This window comes from Gigantopelta aegis, chromosome 5, assembly GCF_016097555.1.
Source record: "Gigantopelta aegis isolate Gae_Host chromosome 5, Gae_host_genome, whole genome shotgun sequence".
NCBI classification, from domain to species: domain Eukaryota; kingdom Metazoa; phylum Mollusca; class Gastropoda; order Neomphalida; family Peltospiridae; genus Gigantopelta; species Gigantopelta aegis.
In genome coordinates this window covers 40309349-40329636 of record NC_054703.1, presented here as the reverse complement: position 1 = coordinate 40329636, position 20288 = coordinate 40309349, and the positions used below count along the sequence as shown (strand labels likewise).

The 20288-nt window shown below is 38.6% G+C and overlaps 1 protein-coding gene across 2 annotated transcripts in view; it reads left to right on the top strand.

The window, feature by feature from the left end:
• LOC121373790 (hepatoma-derived growth factor-related protein 2-like) overlaps nucleotides 1-16308 on the top strand; it is a 52038-nt gene extending 35730 nt beyond the window's left edge. For both annotated transcript variants that reach the window (XM_041500552.1, XM_041500551.1), the window contains exons 13-19: nucleotides 838-911; nucleotides 5299-5369; nucleotides 6916-7017; nucleotides 8305-8409; nucleotides 9569-9635; nucleotides 11060-11835; nucleotides 12841-16308. In XM_041500552.1, coding sequence (XP_041356486.1) covers nucleotides 838-911; nucleotides 5299-5369; nucleotides 6916-7017; nucleotides 8305-8409; nucleotides 9569-9635; nucleotides 11060-11835; nucleotides 12841-13050 — 1405 coding nt within the window. In that variant the 3' untranslated portion in view covers nucleotides 13051-16308. The remainder of the gene's footprint in view (nucleotides 1-837; nucleotides 912-5298; nucleotides 5370-6915; nucleotides 7018-8304; nucleotides 8410-9568; nucleotides 9636-11059; nucleotides 11836-12840) is intronic.
• The last annotated feature ends 3980 nt before the right edge of the window (nucleotides 16309-20288 follow it).

Here is a 20288-nt window from a genome sequence, read left to right as displayed (position 1 = left end):
GATATGCATGTACTGTTAGAAATCAGTTTAACTTTGTCATGTACTGTTAGAAATCAGTTTAACTTTGTCAGGTACTGTTAGAAATCAGTTTAACTTTGTCAGGTACTGTTAGAAATCAGTTTAACTTTGTCAGGTACTGTTAGAAATCAGTTTAACTTTGTCACGTACTGTTAGAAATCAGTTTAACGTTGTCACGTACTGTTAGAAATCAGTTTAACTTTGTCACGTACTGTTAGAAATCAGTTTAACTTTGTCACGTACTGTTAGAAATCAGTTTAACTTTGTCACGTACTGTTAGAAATCAGTTTAACTTTGTCATGTCAGGTACTGTTAGAAATCAGTTTAGCTTTGTCATGTACTGTTAGAAATCAGTTTAGCTTTGTCATGTACTGTTAGAAATCAGTTTAACTTTGTCACGTACTGTTAGAAATCAGTTTAACTTTGTCACGTACTGTTAGAAATCAGTTTAACTTTCATGACAATGTACCAATTTTTCACAGTTATTGCCCTTGAATTTAGGAGATAGAAAAATGTATCTGGCCCGGTAGGAGACATGTATTGCTTTAGCAGTACTTTCAGAATGCTTGTTACAATAGTAAAACAAACAAATACTGTTTTTGTCATGTTGTCATCTATATGGTTACCACATTCCAAAATATAGGTTTAAAAAAATAAAAATAATAATCATCTTAAACAAATTATTTCTTTGGCTTTTTCTGTTTTGCCAAAACACCAAAATAACGGAAGATCATTCGTTTTTTTATGTTTTAAGTTTGCTTATATTGTTGTGTTTTGTTTGGCTAAAATGACTTTTTTTCCTTCTTCTTTGTTTTCAAGGCAGGAAAAAGAAGAAGCAAAAGAAAGGAAGAAGAAAGAAAAGTACGAACAGAAGAAGAAAGAAAAAATCCACTGTAAGGAAAAATACACATCAAATTAAAGTGGGAAATGATACGCGGTCGCACAGAACGTGAAATTTGATTGGCTCATAAAATCCATTTGCAACACTTAAAAGCAGCATTAATGTGTCGGAAATTCTGGGGATTCCCCAAGTGCCTATTTGTATATATATATACACAGTTTCAGATATCTGTTTTACAGTCTCCGCTTCACATTGCCAGTAAAACTCAATTTGTGACCGTAAAACTAGCATTAATGTCCACAAATGGTCAAATAGAACATAGTTATCCCCTAGCTAACAAGCTGAAAACCAGGGACCTAATTCAGTAAAACTCAATTTGTGACCGCAAAACTAGCATTAATGTCCACAAATGGTCAAATAGAACATAGTTATCCCCTAGCTAACAAGCTGAAAACCAGGGACCTAATTCAGTAAAACTCAATTTGTGACCGTAAAACTAGCATTAATGTCCACAAATGGTCAAATAGAACATAGTTATCCCCTAGCTAACAAGCTGAAAACCAGGGACCTAATTCAGTAAAACTCAATTTGTGACCGCAAAACTAGCATTAATGTCCACAAATGGTCAAATAGAACATAGTTATCCCCTAGCTAACAAGCTGAAAACCAGGGACCTAATTCAGTAAAACTCAATTTGTGACCGTAAAACTAGCATTAATGTCCACAAATGGTCAAATAGAACATAGTTATCCCCTAGCTAACAAGCTGAAAACCAGGGACCTAATTCAGTAAAACTCAATTTGTGACCGTAAAACTAGCATTAATGTCCACAAATGGTCAAATAGAACATAGTTATCCCCTAGCTAACAAGCTGAAAACCAGGGACCTAATTCAGTAAAACTCAATTTGTGACCGTAAAACTAGCATTAATGTCCACAAATGGTCAAATAGAACATAGTTATCCCCTAGCTAACAAGCTGAAAACCAGGGACCTAATTCAGTAAAACTCAATTTGTGACCGTAAAACTAGCATTAATGTCCACAAATGGTCAAATAGAACATAGTTATCCCCTAGCTAACAAGCTGAAAACCAGGGACCTAATTCAGTAAAACTCAATTTGTGACCGTAAAACTAGCATTAATGTCCACAAATGGTCAAATAGAACATAGTTATCCCCTAGCTAACAAGCTGAAAACCAGGGGCTTAATTCAGTAAAACTCAATTTGTGACCGTAAAACTAGCATTAATGTCCACAAATGGTCAAATAGAACATAGTTATCCCCTAGCTAACAAGCTGAAAACCAGGGACCTAATTCAGTAAAACTCAATTTGTGACCGTAAAACTAGCATTAATGTCCACAAATGGTCAAATAGAACATAGTTATCCCCTAGCTAACAAGCTGAAAACCAGGGACCTATTTCAGTAAAACTCAATTTGTGACCGTAAAACTAGCATTAATGTCCACAAATGGTCAAATAGAACATAGTTATCCCCTAGCTAACAAGCTGAAAACCAGGGACCTAATTCAGTAAAACTCAATTTGTGACCGTAAAACTAGCATTAATGTCCACAAATGGTCAAATAGAACATAGTTATCCCCTAGCTAACAAGCTGAAAACCAGGGACCTAATTCAGTAAAACTCAATTTGTGACCGTAAAACTAGCATTAATGTCCACAAATGGTCAAATAGAACATAGTTATCCCCTAGCTAACAAGCTGAAAACCAGGGACCTAATTCAGTAAAACTCAATTTGTGACCGTAAAACTAGCATTAATGTCCACAAATGGTCAAATAGAACATAGTTATTATCCCCTAGCTAACAAGCTGAAAACCAGGGACCTAATTCAGTAAAACTCAATTTGTGACCGTAAAACTAGCATTAATGTCCACAAATGGTCAAATAGAACATAGTTATCCCCTAGCTAACAAGCTGAAAACCAGGGACCTATTTCAGTAAAACTCAATTTGTGACCGTAAAACTAGCATTAATGTCCACAAATGGTCAAATAGAACATAGTTATCCCCTAGCTAACAAGCTGAAAACCAGGGACCTAATTCAGTAAAACTCAATTTGTGACCGTAAAACTAGCATTAATGTCCACAAATGGTCAAATAGAACATAGTTATCCCCTAGCTAACAAGCTGAAAACCAGGGACCTAATTCAGTAAAACTCAATTTGTGACCGTAAAACTAGCATTAATGTCCACAAATGGTCAAATAGAACATAGTTATCCCCTAGCTAACAAGCTGAAAACCAGGGACCTATTTCAGTAAAACTCAATTTGTGACCGTAAAACTAGCATTAATGTCCACAAATGGTCAAATAGAACATAGTTAGTTATCCCCTAGCTAACAAGCTGAAAACCAGGGACCTAATTCAGTAAAACTCAATTTGTGACCGTAAAACTAGCATTAATGTCCACAAATGGTCAAATAGAACATAGTTATCCCCTAGCTAACAAGCTGAAAACCAGGGACCTAATTCAGTAAAACCCAATTTGTGACCGTAAAACTAGCATTAATGTCCACAAATGGTCAAATAGAACATAGTTATCCCCTAGCTAACAAGCTGAAAACCAGGGACCTAATTCAGTAAAACTCAATTTGTGACCGTAAAACTAGCATTAATGTCCACAAATGGTCAAATAGAACATAGTTATCCCCTAGCTAACAAGCTGAAAACCAGGGACCTATTTCAGTAAAACTCAATTTGTGACCGTAAAACTAGCATTAATGTCCACAAATGGTCAAATAGAACATAGTTATCCCCTAGCTAACAAGCTGAAAACCAGGGACCTAATTCAGTAAAACTCAATTTGTGACCGTAAAACTAGCATTAATGTCCACAAATGGTCAAATAGAACATAGTTAGTTATCCCCTAGCTAACAAGCTGAAAACCAGGGACCTAATTCAGTAAAACTCAATTTGTGACCGTAAAACTAGCATTAATGTCCACAAATGGTCAAATAGAACATAGTTATCCCCTAGCTAACAAGCTGAAAACCAGGGACCTAATTCAGTAAAACTCAATTTGTGACCGTAAAACTAGCATTAATGTCCACAAATGGTCAAATAGAACATAGTTATCCCCTAGCTAACAAGCTGAAAACCAGGGACCTAATTCAGTAAAACTCAATTTGTGACCGTAAAACTAGCATTAATGTCCACAAATGGTCAAATAGAACATAGTTATCCCCTAGCTAACAAGCTGAAAACCAGGGGCCTATTTCAGTAAAACTCAATTTGTGACCGTAAAACTAGCATTAATGTCCACAAATGGTCAAATAGAACATAGTTATCCCCTAGCTAACAAGCTGAAAACCAGGGACCTAATTCAGTAAAACTCAATTTGTGACCGTAAAACTAGCATTAATGTCCACAAATGGACAAATAGAACATAGTTAGTTATCCCCTAGCTAACAAGCTGAAAACCAGGGACATAATTCAGTAAAACTCAATTTGTGACCGTAAAACTAGCATTAATGTCCACAAATGGTCAAATAGAACATAGTTAGTTATCCCCTAGCTAACAAGCTGAAAACCAGGGACCTAATTCAGTAAAACTCAATTTGTGACCGTAAAACTAGCATTAATGTCCACAAATGGTCAAATAGAACATAGTTATCCCCTAGCTAACAAGCTGAAAACCAGGGACCTAATTCAGTAAAACCCAATTTGTGACCGTAAAACTAGCATTAATGTCCACAAATGGTCAAATAGAACATAGTTATCCCCTAGCTAACAAGCTGAAAACCAGGGACCTAATTCAGTAAAACTCAATTTGTGACCGTAAAACTAGCATTAATGTCCACAAATGGTCAAATAGAACATAGTTATCCCCTAGCTAACAAGCTGAAAACCAGGGGCCTATTTCAGTAAAACTCAATTTGTGACCGTAAAACTAGCATTAATGTCCACAAATGGTCAAATAGAACATAGTTATCCCCTAGCTAACAAGCTGAAAACCAGGGACCTAATTCAGTAAAACTCAATTTGTGACCGTAAAACTAGCATTAATGTCCACAAATGGTCAAATAGAACATAGTTAGTTATCCCCTAGCTAACAAGCTGAAAACCAGGGGCCTATTTCACTAAAGTCTCGCAACTGTGCGATTTCGCAGAGCAATGCAAAGAGACTTGCAAAGATGATGCTTTGTTGTCTAAGAGAGCTCTCTGAATTAGGCCCCAGATTGCTATCAGTATTGAAAGGTTTATGGATGACTCTAGTTCCCATGATGGTCATATTAATATAAAAAAATCCACTTATATTGCCACATGAACGTTTTGATGGGGGTTTTTTAAAGGCATTTAACAATATCTATTAAAAATATATATTTATATATATCTACAGCATATTCAAGATATATCAGTATTTTTAGAGAGAAAAGAAAAAAAGCTTTGTTGTTTGACGTTGATCTTGTGTTTGTTTTCAGTTGTACAAACAGAAACCATCCTGTTACAAATGGACGTGGAAATAAAGAAGTCATTGATTATTGATAAAACTGTAAGTAGTGAAATGAATTGATTATTGATAAAACTGTAAGTAGTGAAATTAATTGTGGTTTGGGTTTCTTGTTTTAGGGTGGGGGGTGGGACTCGAAGTGTTGCAGATTTAATATTTTTTGTAGACAATTTTTTGCAGATTTACAAATAGTGTACATTTTTGTTTTCTTTTCAACATTACCTGTCCTCAACAAGTGTACCTCCTCCTCCCCCCCCCCCCCCCCCCCCCACACACACACACACACACACAGTGGTCTGGTCCCAACATCCCAACAGCTAATGGGATGGTCTAAAATTCTTCACTGTATGCTCCCTGTAGTTCCGGTCATGTGACTTCAACTTCCTTCTTTTTCTCTCCAAGTTTTCTCCATTTTTTTACTTTTTCTTTGTTTCTTTTTTATTTTTCTCAAAATTTTATCCCAAATGATCCATACCAATACCGCTGTACATTGATGGGATTGTTATACAGAGACAGAAATCTGATGATTTTTATTATTTTTCATTCTGGATTTTAGCACTAAAGGAAAACATACTCTCCGTATTTGAAAAGTTCACAGTAATCCCATAGTTTCAAAAACCTTGCAGAGTTCTCCAAGTAGTTTTGAGTGTCATTTTCATACCTAACTACATGACAGATTGTAGATGGGAGTCTTTAACTTTGTGTCAGATGTAGACGGATGTGTGGCCATTACGCTGGACTTGTAGCATTTAAAATGGTGACACCCCCCCCCCCCCCCACACACACACACACAAACACACACTTCCCAGTTATTCAATAAAACATACCGTCGGTGGCCCCATTGGCCTATTTCTCGTTCATGAGAGAGAGAGAGAGAGAGAGAGAGAGAGAGAGTCAGACAGACAGTCAGTCAGAGACAGACAGACAGACAGACACAGACAGACAGTCAGACAGTCAGAGACAGACAGACAGACAGACAGAGCGGATGGGGGCAGGATGTTTATATTTACAAAATAGACTTAGCTGCATTATTTGACCAAATAATAAACCGGCGTCGTGGTAGGCCATCGGTCTACAGGCTGGTAGGTACTGGGTTCGGATCCCAGTCGAGCATGGGATTTTTAATCCAGATACCGACTCCAAACCCTGAGTGAGTGCTCCGCACGGCTCAATGGGTCGGTGTAAACCACTTGCACCGACCAGTGATCCATAACTGGTTCAACAAAGGCCATGGTTTGTGCTATCCTGCCTGTGGGAAGCGCAAATAAAAGATCCCTTGCTGCTAATCGGAAGAGTAGCCCATATAGTGGTGACAGCGGGTTTTCTCTCAAAATCTGTGTGGTCCGTAACCATATGTCTGATGCCATATAACCGTAAATAAAATGTGTTGAGTGCGTCGTTAAATAAAACATTTCTTTCTTTCTTTCTTGACCAAATAAATTCACTAGCCGTTGGGCATGGCAGTAGTAGTTATTTACTAGCCCAATATTGAATATCACTAGCCATGGGAGTGGGGCTACCATAATCTAGAAGCCCTGCTAAGCTGAAAGATCTTTAATGTTGGGGGTTTTTTTTTTTTTTTTTTTAGGATGTTGATAAATGTGTGGCGATCATGCAGGATTTGGAAGCATTACCAGTCAACAAAGTGATGCTGCAGAAGAATCCGGACATCATGAACACCATGAAGAAAGTCAGTCATTTATCTTCTCAAAGATAAATCGTAAATTTGAAAACAGTTAACAAGCCTCGAATTTACAAATAACAGAATGGGGTTATTGTGGCTAGAAAGTCGAGCAACAAGGCAAACTTCAACATATAATACAACACCATAACACCCATTGAAAATAAATAGGTGTGAAAAGTTTCATGGTTTTCTTTTTTTAAAGTAAAACAACTTTCAGGAGTTGCATTACCATATGTTTGTTTGTCATCCAACTTTCAGGAGTTGCATTACCAAATGTTTGTCATCCAACTTTCAGGAGTTGCATTACCGTATGTTTGTTATCCAACTTTCAGGAGTTGCATTACCAAATGTTTGTCATCCAACTTGAGTTGCATTACCAAATGTTTGTCATCCAACTTTCAGGAGTTGCATTACCAAATGTTTGTCATCCAACTTTCAGGAGTTGCATTACCGTATGTTTGTCATCCAACTTTCAGGAGTTGCATTACCAAATGTTTGTCATCCAACTTTCAGGAGTTGCATTACCGTATGTTTGTCATTACCAAATGTTTGTCATCCAACTTTCAGGAGTTGCATTACCGTATGTTTGTCATCCAACTTTCAGGAGTTGCATTACCGTATGTTTGTCATCCAACTTTCAGGAGTTGCATTACCAAATGTTTGTCATCCAACTTTCAGGAGTTGCATTACCGTATGTTTGTCATCCAACTTTCAGGAGTTGCATTACCGTATGTTTGTCATCCAACTTTCAGGAGTTGCATTACCGTATGTTTGTCATCCAACTTTCAGGAGTTGCATTACCGTATGTTTGTCATCCAACTTTCAGGAGTTGCATTACCAAATGTTTGTCATCCAACTTTCAGGAGTTGCATTACCGTATGTTTGTCATCCAACTTTAAGGAGTTGCATTACCGTATGTTTGTCATCCAACTTTCAGGAGTTGCATTACCGTATGTTTGTCATCCAACTTTCAGGAGTTGCATTACCAAATGTTTGTCATCCAACTTTCAGGAGTTGCATTACCGTATGTTTGTCATCCAACTTTCAGGAGTTGCATTACCAAATGTTTGTCATCCAACTTTCAGGAGTTGCATTACCAAATGTTTGTCATCCAACTTTCAGGAGTTGCATTACCAAATGTTTGTCATCCAACTTTCAGGAGTTGCATTACCAAATGTTTGTCATCCAACAGCCGATGATTAATTAATCAGTGTGCTCTAATGGTATCGTTAAACAAAACAAACTTTTTCAGGAGTTGCTTTCTATTATAATAACTTGGTTTTAACTTTTCAGTGTCGGAAGTATAAAGCGAGTGACCGGATCCGACAGAAGGCGGAGGTGATCTACAACAAGTTTAAAGCTCTCTTCTTGATGGGCGATGCCGATACACTCCAACAGGTAAAGCTAACCCAACTAATATACTGTACGGAAATACCTCATTCTCAAAACTTAAACAACATGTTCATTATTTACAATTAATGCCCAACATTTCAGCAATAGATAAACTGTTTTTATCCGGGTAACAAAATTTTATTTTAATTTGTTATATATAAATTTTTCAATTACAGTCATTTCAAGAGACGACATAATGATATAATATACGTTGCACATTTAGTGAGATTCTGTGCTTCCACAAATACCAGATTTTGGGTCTAAAGTGTAAGAATTATTTAGACATAGCTAACTCCAACAGGTAAAGCTTTATTTTTTGTTTCAAATTATTGTCGTGCTTATATCCAATTTAAGGTTCAAGCACACTGTCCTAGTCACACACCTCAGCTATCTGGGCTGTCTGTCCAGGACAGTGGGTTAGTTCTTAGTTGGTTAGTGAGAGAGAAGAGGATGTAGTGGCCTTACACCTACCTGGTGCAGTCATTTCAAGAGATTATGGACATAATGATACATTACAGGTTGCAAATGTAGTGAGCTTTTGGGTCTAAAGTGTAAGAAGATTATTTACACCTAGCTCAATGGACAAATATAGTGACATTTTGGGTCTAAAGTGTAAGAAGATTATTTACACATAGCTAAATGGACAAATGCAGTTTGAAGTTGGATTTGGCAGATATGTTTCATTACCAAGTTGCCGAAAGTCTTAACTAGAAAACCGTGTGTTGTTTGTATGTGTATAGCTATTTTAAAAAATAATTCTGTTCAGTTAAATATTACTAAAATTTGAATACAGATTTTCTGGACATATTCGCCAAATTGTTACTGATTTTTGGTGTTCAGCTTAAACCATATTTACATTACATTATTTTTACAATTCAGGATGATTTAAACCATATTTACATTACATTATTTTTACAATTCAGGATGATTTAAACCATATTTACATTACATTATTTTTACAATTCAGGATGATTTAAACCATATTTACATTACATTATTTTGACAATTCAGGATGATTTAAACCATATTTACATTACATTATTTTGACAATTCAGGATGATTTAAACAGAAACCGAACTCCTCAAATCGGATGCCTGTTTTTGTAGCCATAGTTTAAAATGTGCTGAGGTATCATTGAACATTCCTTTCTTTTGTGTCTGTGTAGGTTGGAGAAATCAGGAAGAAAGAGAGAAAAGAAAACAAGGAGAATGTCGACAAACAGATCACTGAAGGTTTGTTGTTGGGTCTTTAGTTTTCTATTTCCCGTTTTTCCCCCACTACAGCCTTTCTCTCCTCTCTGTTTTGAATTCCATATTATACCACTTTCCAGTTGCCTGACATTTTGAAATACTGTACCCTGTGATTATCCTGGAAACTTGCATGATATCTCATTAACTTTTAACCTTCTGACTACTGCAGGCGAGATATCTCGCCCGACGTCACGTCAGTCGAGTGCATTCCCCAATTCATATTTCCCGCCGTTTTGCACACGACACTCACCGGAAACGGAAATATAATTAAAGAAAAAAGATTTTTTTTCAAAATGGTGGTTTTTGTTTTGATTTTTTCAATTGAAAATACCTTGAAATTTTGAGTTCAAAAAGTGGTTTTCGGCAAGTATTTTCGCTTGACAACAATGGCGGCACGTCGCGGTAATTTTCAGGGATCGATAGCTGATTGTAAAAGCTAATTTGATAATAAATTTGATCGTTTTACCAACAACGAAAATTACCAAATATTGCAATATGAATCGTAGTTCGGGTTTTAAAAAAAAATCTGGTCAGAAAACCACTGTTATCGGGAATAATGGACATAAATACTGGACAGCTGGCCACAAATGCCCGTAAGTAAACGCAAATTTTTCGATTTTTTGCCTAATTTTAATCACCATTAGCTGATCTAAAATAATAAAAATTACTAAAAAAGACACGAAAATAATACTTACCGATTCATATATGAACTTTATTTCATGTATTTATGAAACATTTAATGAATATATGTGAGTAAAAATTATAAACTTGTACCCACTCAACGTGGTTTTTGTTAAAAATTAATCCAGTAGTCTAAAGGTTAATGAGGACAAACACTTGTCAATCTACATTTCTGTACTATCCTGTCTGGGGAAAATATATTCAAAAAGTACATGTATAATCTTATTCAATAACAACAGCCTATATGGCAGCAGCAAACTTTTGTTCTTCCTCTTCCCTTTGTTCTCGCCTCTCTCTCTCTCTCTCTATATATATAGATATATATATATATCCCCCACCCCCCCTCCCTCTCTCTCTCTTTTGTGCTGGAGTGTTGTCAAACATCTATTGTATTCCCTCCCAACATCACCCCTCTCTCTTACATCTGCCATTTTTAACTTCTTCCACATTTCCTATTTTCAACATCAGCAAGTTTTTACTTCTGTAGTGTCCTGGCATCTCGTGCCCTCCTAATATGAATTTTTAAAGCAAACATTTTCTAAATACAGTGAAACCCCTGTATACCGGACACCAGTGGGACCAATGAAAATGTCCAGTATTAATAGGGATCTGGTTTAGATAGGTTCAGTTATGTACTGGGTTTTAAAAAGGGTCTGAAAAACGTCCGATTTACAGAGGGTCTGGTCTTGAGAGGTTTCACTGTAGTTGTTTTCTTCTCCCACCAGGTGGCTCCACACCAAACGACATGAAACAGAACGACATTGTTGACGGGAACAAGGATGTTAATTTGTCGTTGAACATTTCTGCGTTCGACTCACCGTTACCAAAAGACTCGTCAATTAAAGACGAAAAGGAAAGACCGTCTTGGTCAATGAGTAATACGAATAGTGTAATTCCAGGATTAAGTTTAATTAATCCAGAGGAACGGACGGAACAAACTAAACCCCCAGTCGAAAATGTCATATCGGAAAACAGCGTCGACAAATCTGTCAAAAACAATACGCCACTGCCAAGTGGTGTGCTAAATATATCGGAAAATTCCACGACTGTCAGTTCATTACATACAGACGCGACTGTGTCCGACAGTCCTGTGGTGCATTCTGGGAACGGTGCCGTGGAAAATTCTACAAAAGACGAGGTTGAGCATCCAGAAAAGACTATAGCAAAGCATTCTGGGATTGTTAAAACGGGACTGCTGGATCTTCCGCTACCGGACGTTGCATCGGATAACAGCAATTTAACGCCAGTCAATCTGAACTCCCCGATATCGAATCACGACGTCGATTCTAGTCCCAACGTGAACAATTCCCCTCTCTTAAAGACGAGTGTCGATTCGATGGAGGAGGGAAGGGGAGCTCACCCCCCGGGACCATTATCGACAAATCTGTTCAATAATCCAACACAGTCTCTTCTTAACAAGTCCGTGCCAATATCACAGGAACTGAAGCGGTTGGCACCGATGACGAGTTTCCAAGACGACGATGATGAGGAAGAAATGAGCGTAAGTATAGTTTTCTTTCTTTGAGGGCTCGGGACGTAGCCCAGTGGTAAAGCACTTGCTTCATGCGTGGGCGATCTGAGATCGATCCCCGTTGGTGGACACATTGGGCTATTTCTTGTTTCAGCCAGTGCACCACAACTGGTATATCAAAGGCCACGGTATGTGCTGTCCTGTCTGTGGAATGATGCATATAAAAGATCCTTTGCTGCTAATGGAAAATGTAGCGGGTTTCCTCTCTAAGACTATACATCAAAATTACCAAATCAGGGTTTCTGCCTGAGGTAAAACGGGTATAGCGCCATACCAAAATAATTTAAGTTAAACTTTAAAAAAAATTATTACTCTTATCATTACTGTATGATTTACTTAACCCCAACCCTAAACTTAACCCATTTTCTTTCTGGGGGAGGCCGCATACCCCCTGTTGCATTCAATTCCATAGCGCTATGTCTTTCTGGGGGAGGCCCCATACCCCCTGTTGCATTCAGTTCCATAGCGCTATGTCTTTCTGGGGGAGGCCCCATACCCCCTGTTGCATTCAGTTCCATAGCGCTATGTCTTTCTGGGGGAGGCCCCATACCCCCTGTTGCATTCAGTTCCATAGCGCTATGTCTTTCTGGGGGAGGCCCCATACCCCCTGTTGCATTCAGTTCCATAGCGCTATGTCTTTCTGGGGGAGGCCCCATACCCCCTGTTGCATTCAGTTCCATAGCGCTATGTCTTTCTGGGGGAGGCCCCATACCCCCTGTTGCATTCAGTTCCATAGCGCTATGTCTTTCTGGGGGAGGCCCCATACCCCCTGTTGCATTCAGTTCCATAGCGCTATGTCTTTCTGGGGGAGGCCCCATACCCCCTGTTGCATTCAATTCCATAGCGCTATGTCTTTCTGGGGGAGGCCCCATACCCCCTGTTCATTCAATTCCATAGCACTATGTCTTTCTGGCAGAAACACTGGAAATGTTTGACGTGCAATAGCTGATGATTAATAAATGTGTTTGCTTTCAGGAGAGACGCGACTTGAACGCCCGAATAGAGGAAATCATCAAGGGAACTGCCGAGTCGTTCGCCCACGAGGCAGCCAGGCGTGAAGCGGCTGTGAAAGAAATCGTAGGAGAACCAGCGACCCCACCCGCTGAACCAGAGACGATCGCGGACAGCGACGACAGTGACGCGGTCATGGATGATGACGAACTTCATAACTTACTGGGTGTTTAGAAACATGTGTCGAAATGATGACAACATCCTCTGTGGTTGTAATGTATAAATCCAAGTCTGCAGCTGGGCTCAAAATAGTGTTGGACATTTTGGCGAGTTTAAATTGTATGGCTGAATTGAGTGGGTTTTATTTGATAAAGCTAGGGATCGGCCTGTGCATTGCCAAGTGGGTCAATTCTGTGAAAGTTGTTTTGGCACAGTTTGAAAACAGAAGAAGAAAATCCCAGTATTTATGTTCCAAACATTTATATCAACAGACCTCGCCTTCAAATAAAATTGAGGAGAGTGATTAATTTCTCTCTTATGGGATGCCTTTTAAGATATTACCATATTAATCATTTACATTTAATCCTTTGGTAAACCTTTTTTTTCGATTCGCATTCCAAATAGAGCTAAAAAAAAAAAAAAAATCATACTGTGTCAACCAACTGCAATACGTTTTATTCAGCAGCAGAAAAGAGCCATCAATTTTACGGTAATTCATATCACGGCTACGTCAGTTACCATCGGTGTCATAATGGATGGTGTATCAAACGCTGTGGTATGTGCCGCGTGTGAGAAAGTGCATATATAAAATCCCTTGCTGCTAATGGAAACATGTAGCATGTTTGCTCTAGTGGTGTCGGAACAAAATAAAATCTAGTTTGCTGATTGCAAAAAAATCAGGGATTATGATTTTTTTTTTATTATTCTTATTTTATTCATTTATTTTTCATTTTTGCTTCAAAAAATTTCAGGGTCGCTACATAAAATTAGGGAAGGTTGGGAAACTGGAAACACAATTTTTTTTTTTTTTTTAGGCCAAATATCGAATTCCTGTTCCATTAAGACACACTGAACAACTTTATTCTAAATTGGCGCTGTTGTGGATATATGATTTTTGTTTCATTCACAGACCTGACCACTCGCCCTTGAGGTCATGAAAGATCATAACCATATCATTGACTGGATGTTTGCAGTGAAAGGAGGAAGGGGTGGGGGTAGGGGGGGGTTCATTTTGATGAGAGGTGAGGATAAGTATTAAAAAAAGAAGCAAATACTTTTGTTCAATAATGAATATTTACTAATACGATCTGCGTTAACAGAAAAATGGCTCTTCTGGAAAACAGTTACAAGATATTTTTGAACTTCCATAGTATGAAGAACGTAAGATATTTTTTAACTAGTATGAAGAACATAAGATATTTTTTAAACTTTAAAAGATTTTGAAGAACAGTTGACTTCAATGGCCAAACTCTTTGACTGAAGCTGAAAGTCACAATTGTAGTGTGCGTTAGAATGGAAGGTATCGTGGTTTTCAAGTGTACAGTAATTACAAATAAAATATTTAGACTGGAAATAATGATGCTATCTTTTTGTAAATATATGTGTGTATGGCATCGTAAGTCGATCTCATTTTAATTTTTTTTTTTTTTTTTTTAATTATTATTATTATTATTTTAATTTTCGGTAAGACACGAGTAATATTTCTACAACCTGTAAAGATTCCATTATTTCCTTGTGAAATATTTAGCAAAATGTTCATCAAGAGCTTTAAATTACATTACGATGTTCACATCTTTACCACACGTTCACAGATAAACCTACAAACTGTAAAGGTGATGATTTGTTGTGAAATATTTTGTAAAATCTCATAGATTTGATGCTTCCAGAGTGGTCGCTTATTAATGTACAGTTTGAATTCTGTTGTGAAATGGTGATAAACAGCCTGGTCTAAAGTGTGTGTTAAATCCATACAGTGCATAAACCACCAAAAACATCAACTAGGTATAGATGGTTGGTTAGTTCTTGTGTGTTCAAGCACTCTGCCCTGGGCACATACCTCAGCTGTCTGTCCAAAGTGTGTGTTAAATCCATACAGTGCATAAACCACCAAAAACATCAACTAGGCATAGATGGTTGGTTAGTTCTTGTGTGTTCAAGCACGCTGCCCTGGGCACATACCTCAGCTGTCTGTCTAAAGTGTGTGTTAAATCCATGCAGTGCACCTTCCCGTTGGATCTGCTCCTGAACTGGCCACTGTGAATCTTGGGAGTCGTTGGGTAATTACTAATGCTCTGGAGTTTTCATTTGAGATCATTATGAACTTTAAAAAAAAACACCAACTATTCCCAGTGAGAAAGAGCTCACTTAATGCACGGTCAGTCTGGGATCGATCCCCATCAGTGGACCCATTGAGCTATTTGTCGCTCCAGCACTACGACTGGTATATCGGTGGCCGTGGTATGTGCTATCCCTTGCTACTAATGGGAACATTAGTGGGTTTCCTTTCTTAAAGTATGTAAAAACTACTATTTTACATCCACTAGCCGATGATAAATAAATCAGTGTGCTCTAGTGGTGTTGTTAAACAAAACAAACATCTTTTTTGTGGCCTAGTTTAGTACTGTATGGTCTGAATTCTATTGGGAAAGGAATAAAGCGTTAAGCATCGCTGGAAGATGTTACGTATTCATATGTTTTAAATATGTGGTCTGTAAGCTATATCCTGTTACTGTACATGTGTGTAATTATGTTAGAAATATTTACAAACGGTCCAGGGAACAAAATAAACCTGCAGTTGTTCAGTTAAAAATATCTTTGGAAGATGTTCAGCAAAATTAAAATAAACCTTCAGTTGTTTTGTTGAGTTAACAATATCTTTGCAAGATGTCCAGCAAAATTAAAATAACATACATTTTTTCATTTTAATAATGATTAAAAGTTGCAGTCTCACCCACCCATGTAAAAAAGTAATTGACTAATGCAAAATACAAACACAACAATAGTTTTAATAAACTCGAAACCACACCTCACAATTGTATACAGTGGCGTAGGAAGGTGCCAAAATGTATGGGGTGGCACACGCACACATATATAAATATATATAAACCATTGCCACTACTACTGCCGTCCCACCCCCACCCCCACCCCCACCCGTTTCCTTCGCCTATGGTTGAATATTTACTAAAGCAAAATGCAAACACAATTATGATTTTAATAAACTAGGCCTTGGTATCCATAAGACCCATGGTGGCTCGTTGATTATTAACTTGGATGTTTGACCTGACGTAGTAGTTTTGAATAATGTACGGTAAATTATGATCTTTGCAATGGGTATAAATGTTTATGGTATAAACAAAATCTATAGAAACACCGATATTGACAGCTTTACATTTGCATTGATGTATATAGAGTGAAATAGCATTTGTATTGAACAATACACACCATGTCTTCAGCAGATTCATTTGAAAGTAATAAACAATATTTTAATATGAACTCGTCTTTGTCTTTTAATTGGTAAAGCGCTAAAGTGGTAAAGCGCTAGTTCGATGCACGTTCGCTCTGGGATCGATCCCCGTCGGTGGGCCCATTGGGCTATTTCTCGTTCCAGCCAGTGCACCATGACTGCCATATCAAAGGCTGTGGTATGTATTACCCTGTCTGTGGGATGGTGCATATAAAATATCCCTTGCTGCTAATCGAAAATAGTAGCCTATGAAGTGGCGACAGCGGATTTCCTCTTAATATCTGTGTGGTCCTTAACCACATGTTTGATGCCATAACCGTAAATAAAATGTGTTGAGAGTGTAGTCAAATAAAATTGCCTTCGTTTCTCTGACGCCATATAACCGTAAATAAAGAGTTAAGTGCGTTGTTAAATAAAACATTTCCTTGTCTTTTAATGTTGCCCCATTCTGGAGTTTTCCACATCAACCAGTGTGCCACGACTGGCAATGGTATGTGCTGTCCTGTGGTAAGTGGTTTTTGTTCAACAAATTTGTTTTTAGTTTGGGGGAGAGTAGGGGATGTATGTGGATGCGAGACCATAGAGGGGGAATCGATCCTGAAAGACATCGCACCCCGGGCGACGGGTCTACTCATCAACAGTGTATCCCACTGTATAGCCCCTGTAGTCTAGCCATTTCATCTGGTGTACTAGACTATAAGATGAGAAACCTGTTACTGCCCAGGGGTGGGATTCAGTTCAATCGGTTGAGTGCTCGCCTGAGGTGCTTGTGTCACAGGATCCAACCACCTCAGTGAATCATTCAACTGATTAGGGTTTTTTCTCATTCCAACTAGTGCACCGCAACTGGTCAAATGACGTGGTATGTGCTTTCCTGTCTGTGGGAAAGTGCATATGATAAAAGATCCCTTGCTACATTAGGAACAATGTAGCGGGTTTCCTCTGATGACTACGAGTCAGAATTACCAAATGTTTGACATCCAACAGCCAATAAATAATTAATGTGCTCCAGTGGTGTCGTTAAACAAAACAAACTTTTAAACTGTTGCTGCCAATAAAGCATTACGGTCCTTTTAAATGCACTTCCCCGTCTATAGATAAGCTTTATACACACATGGCGTACGGCCTCGGATACGTGCCTGGTGTGACTGGGTACTAACTGGCTGGGACGGGATGAATCCTGATGGGTGCACCTATGGCGATCAATCTTGTGAACCATTACGTTTATAGACAAGCTTATACACACATCACGTACGGCCTCGGATACGTGCCTGATGTGACGGGATGAATCGTGATGGGTGCACCTATGGCGATCAATCTTGTGAACCATTACGTCTATAGACAAGCTTATACACACATCACGTACGGCCTCGGATACGTGCCTGATGTGACTGGGTACTAACTGTCTGGGACGGGATGAATCCTGATGGGTGCACCTATGGCGATCAATCTTGTGAACCATTACGTTTATAGACAAGCTTATACACACATCACGTACGGCCTCGGATACGTGCCTGATGTGACGGGATGAATCGTGATGGGTGCACCTATGGCGATCAATCTTGTGAACCATTACGTCTATAGACAAGCTTATACACACATCACGTACGGCCTCGGATACGTGCCTGATGTGACTGGGTAGTAACTGTCTGGGACGGGATGAATCCTGATGGGTGCACCTATGGCGATCAATCTTGTGAACCATTACGTCTCAGCCAAGCACTATTACTACTGGGCTCTAGCTAGCCATATGGGTATGGGAACTCATTTTACGTGCCCATATCCAAGACGTTCAAGCACGCCCATCCCTAGCCCGAGTACTCTGTAAGAAAGCAAGAAAAATGTTTTATTTAACGACGCATTCATTTACATAAACGTCTGCACATATTATGTTAGGGCAATTAAGTTTCTAGGTTTCACTTTCCATTTTATAATTAAGTTTCTAGGTTTCACTTTCCATTTCAAAATTTAGTTTCTAGGTTTCATTTTCCATTCTAAAATTTAGTTTCTAGATTTCACTTTCCATTTTAAAATTTATTTTTGTTTACTGCAATGAAACTTCAAGAACAGCAAATCGAACTATCTTCAGTCTAAAAAACCTGTTCAGAAAGAAAAGAAACAGAAATATTTTATTTAACGACGCACTCAACATTTTATTTACGGTTATATGGCGTCAGACATATGGTTAAGGACTACACAGATTTTGAGAGGAAACCCGTTGTCGCCACTTCATGGGCTACTCTTTCCGATTACCAGCAAGGAATCTTTTATTTGCACTTCCCACAGGCAGGATAGCACAAACCATAGCCTTTGTTGAACCAGTTATGGATCACTGGTCGGTGCAAGTGGTTTACACCTACCCATTGAGCCTTGCGGAGCACTCGCTCAGGGTTTGGAGTCGGTATCTGGATTAAAAATCCCATGCCTCGACTGGGATCCGAACCCAGTACCTACCAGCCTGTAGGCCGATGGCTTAACCACAACGCTACCGAGGCCGGTCTACTCTGTAAGAGAGCTAGACGTTTAAATGGAATGGAATGTAAAATTGTTTAATGTGCACATTTGGAGCAAGCTGTTGTAGCGTACACCAAGCCTGGGAACAAGTGTCACGTGGTATTTTCACTCCCGTAGAATACTGACTCCCCGGTCACATTTCTACAGCAAAGGGAGTCACTTTTCTACAGGAGAAAACTGACTCCCAGCTGAAAAACCCGTAGTACTACGACCCCTCACACGTTGAAAACTGACCCCCATAGAATAATGACTCCCCTTGAAATCATAGAAAATCTTCTTAATGCGATTTCAACAAGTTTCTATGTAAGTTATTTTGCTATAATATAAGTTTACAGTCAATCCTCTATAAAACAACAACCCATAGAGACCTCATTCACCTCATGTTTTGCCAATACGGGAATCCCAACATGCGAGTTAGAAAAAGTTTTAAACAAGTTTGATTATCATTCCGTTGTTGCACATTGTTTACATAATTAGACCCCCTCGTGTAGAATGACCCATGTATGTATGTTCTATGTATGTAAGTATGTATGTATTTTATGTATGAATATATATATATATATATATATATATTATATGTATGTCTGGTTTGACTAGTATATACATAGATATAAACGCACGGGCGTAAGGAATAATTAAATCCTTTCTGGCCTCACAAATTGTTCATGCCATAGCTGGGACTCGAACCTATGGCACCGAATCGCCCGCAACGAACGGGACTGACCATTTTATCATAAAAATAACTTTGCTTATCGTTAAGACTCTCCCCTCCATTTATAAATGGACTAGGCCAGTACTTATGTTTACTTTACTCCATGAAAGGGGCGGGATCTAGCTCAGTCGGTTGAGCGCTCGCTTGAGGTGTCACGGTCACAGGATCGAACCTCCTCGGTGGATGTCTACAATTGTGCCTTTTTCCGTCCCAACCAGTGCACCACGACTGGTATAACAAAGGCCGTGGTATGTACTGTTCTGTCTACGGGAAGTGTATATAAAAGATCCCTTGCTGCTAATGGAAAAAAGTAGCGGGTTTCCTCCTACTACGTGTCACAAAAACCAAATGTTTGACATCCAATAGCCGATGATTAATTAATCAATTTGCTCTAGTGGTGTCGATAAACAAAACAAACTTCCAACTTTACTCCATGAAAAATCATAAAACTAGTGACTAGGTCATAGGCCTCAAGTATGGTAGGTACTGGGTTCACATTTCAGTACTAGATTCAACCCAACTCAACTCGCTTAACCCGATTAATAATTTCTGGCAAACCAATCAGCCAGATTTAATGAAACGGGTGTAATTATAAGGTATGGGAGCCCATTCAAATACACTAAAGATTTTGTAGATTCCTATTAGGTTTTAAACAGTTCCATGGAAAGCATACAAACTCAGCCTGCCAATCTAGACTCCCCCCCCCCCCCCCTTGCAAAATGTTCTGCGCCCACGCGAGGATTGATTAAAATGTCTGATTTGATGATGTGAGTTTCTTCTTTC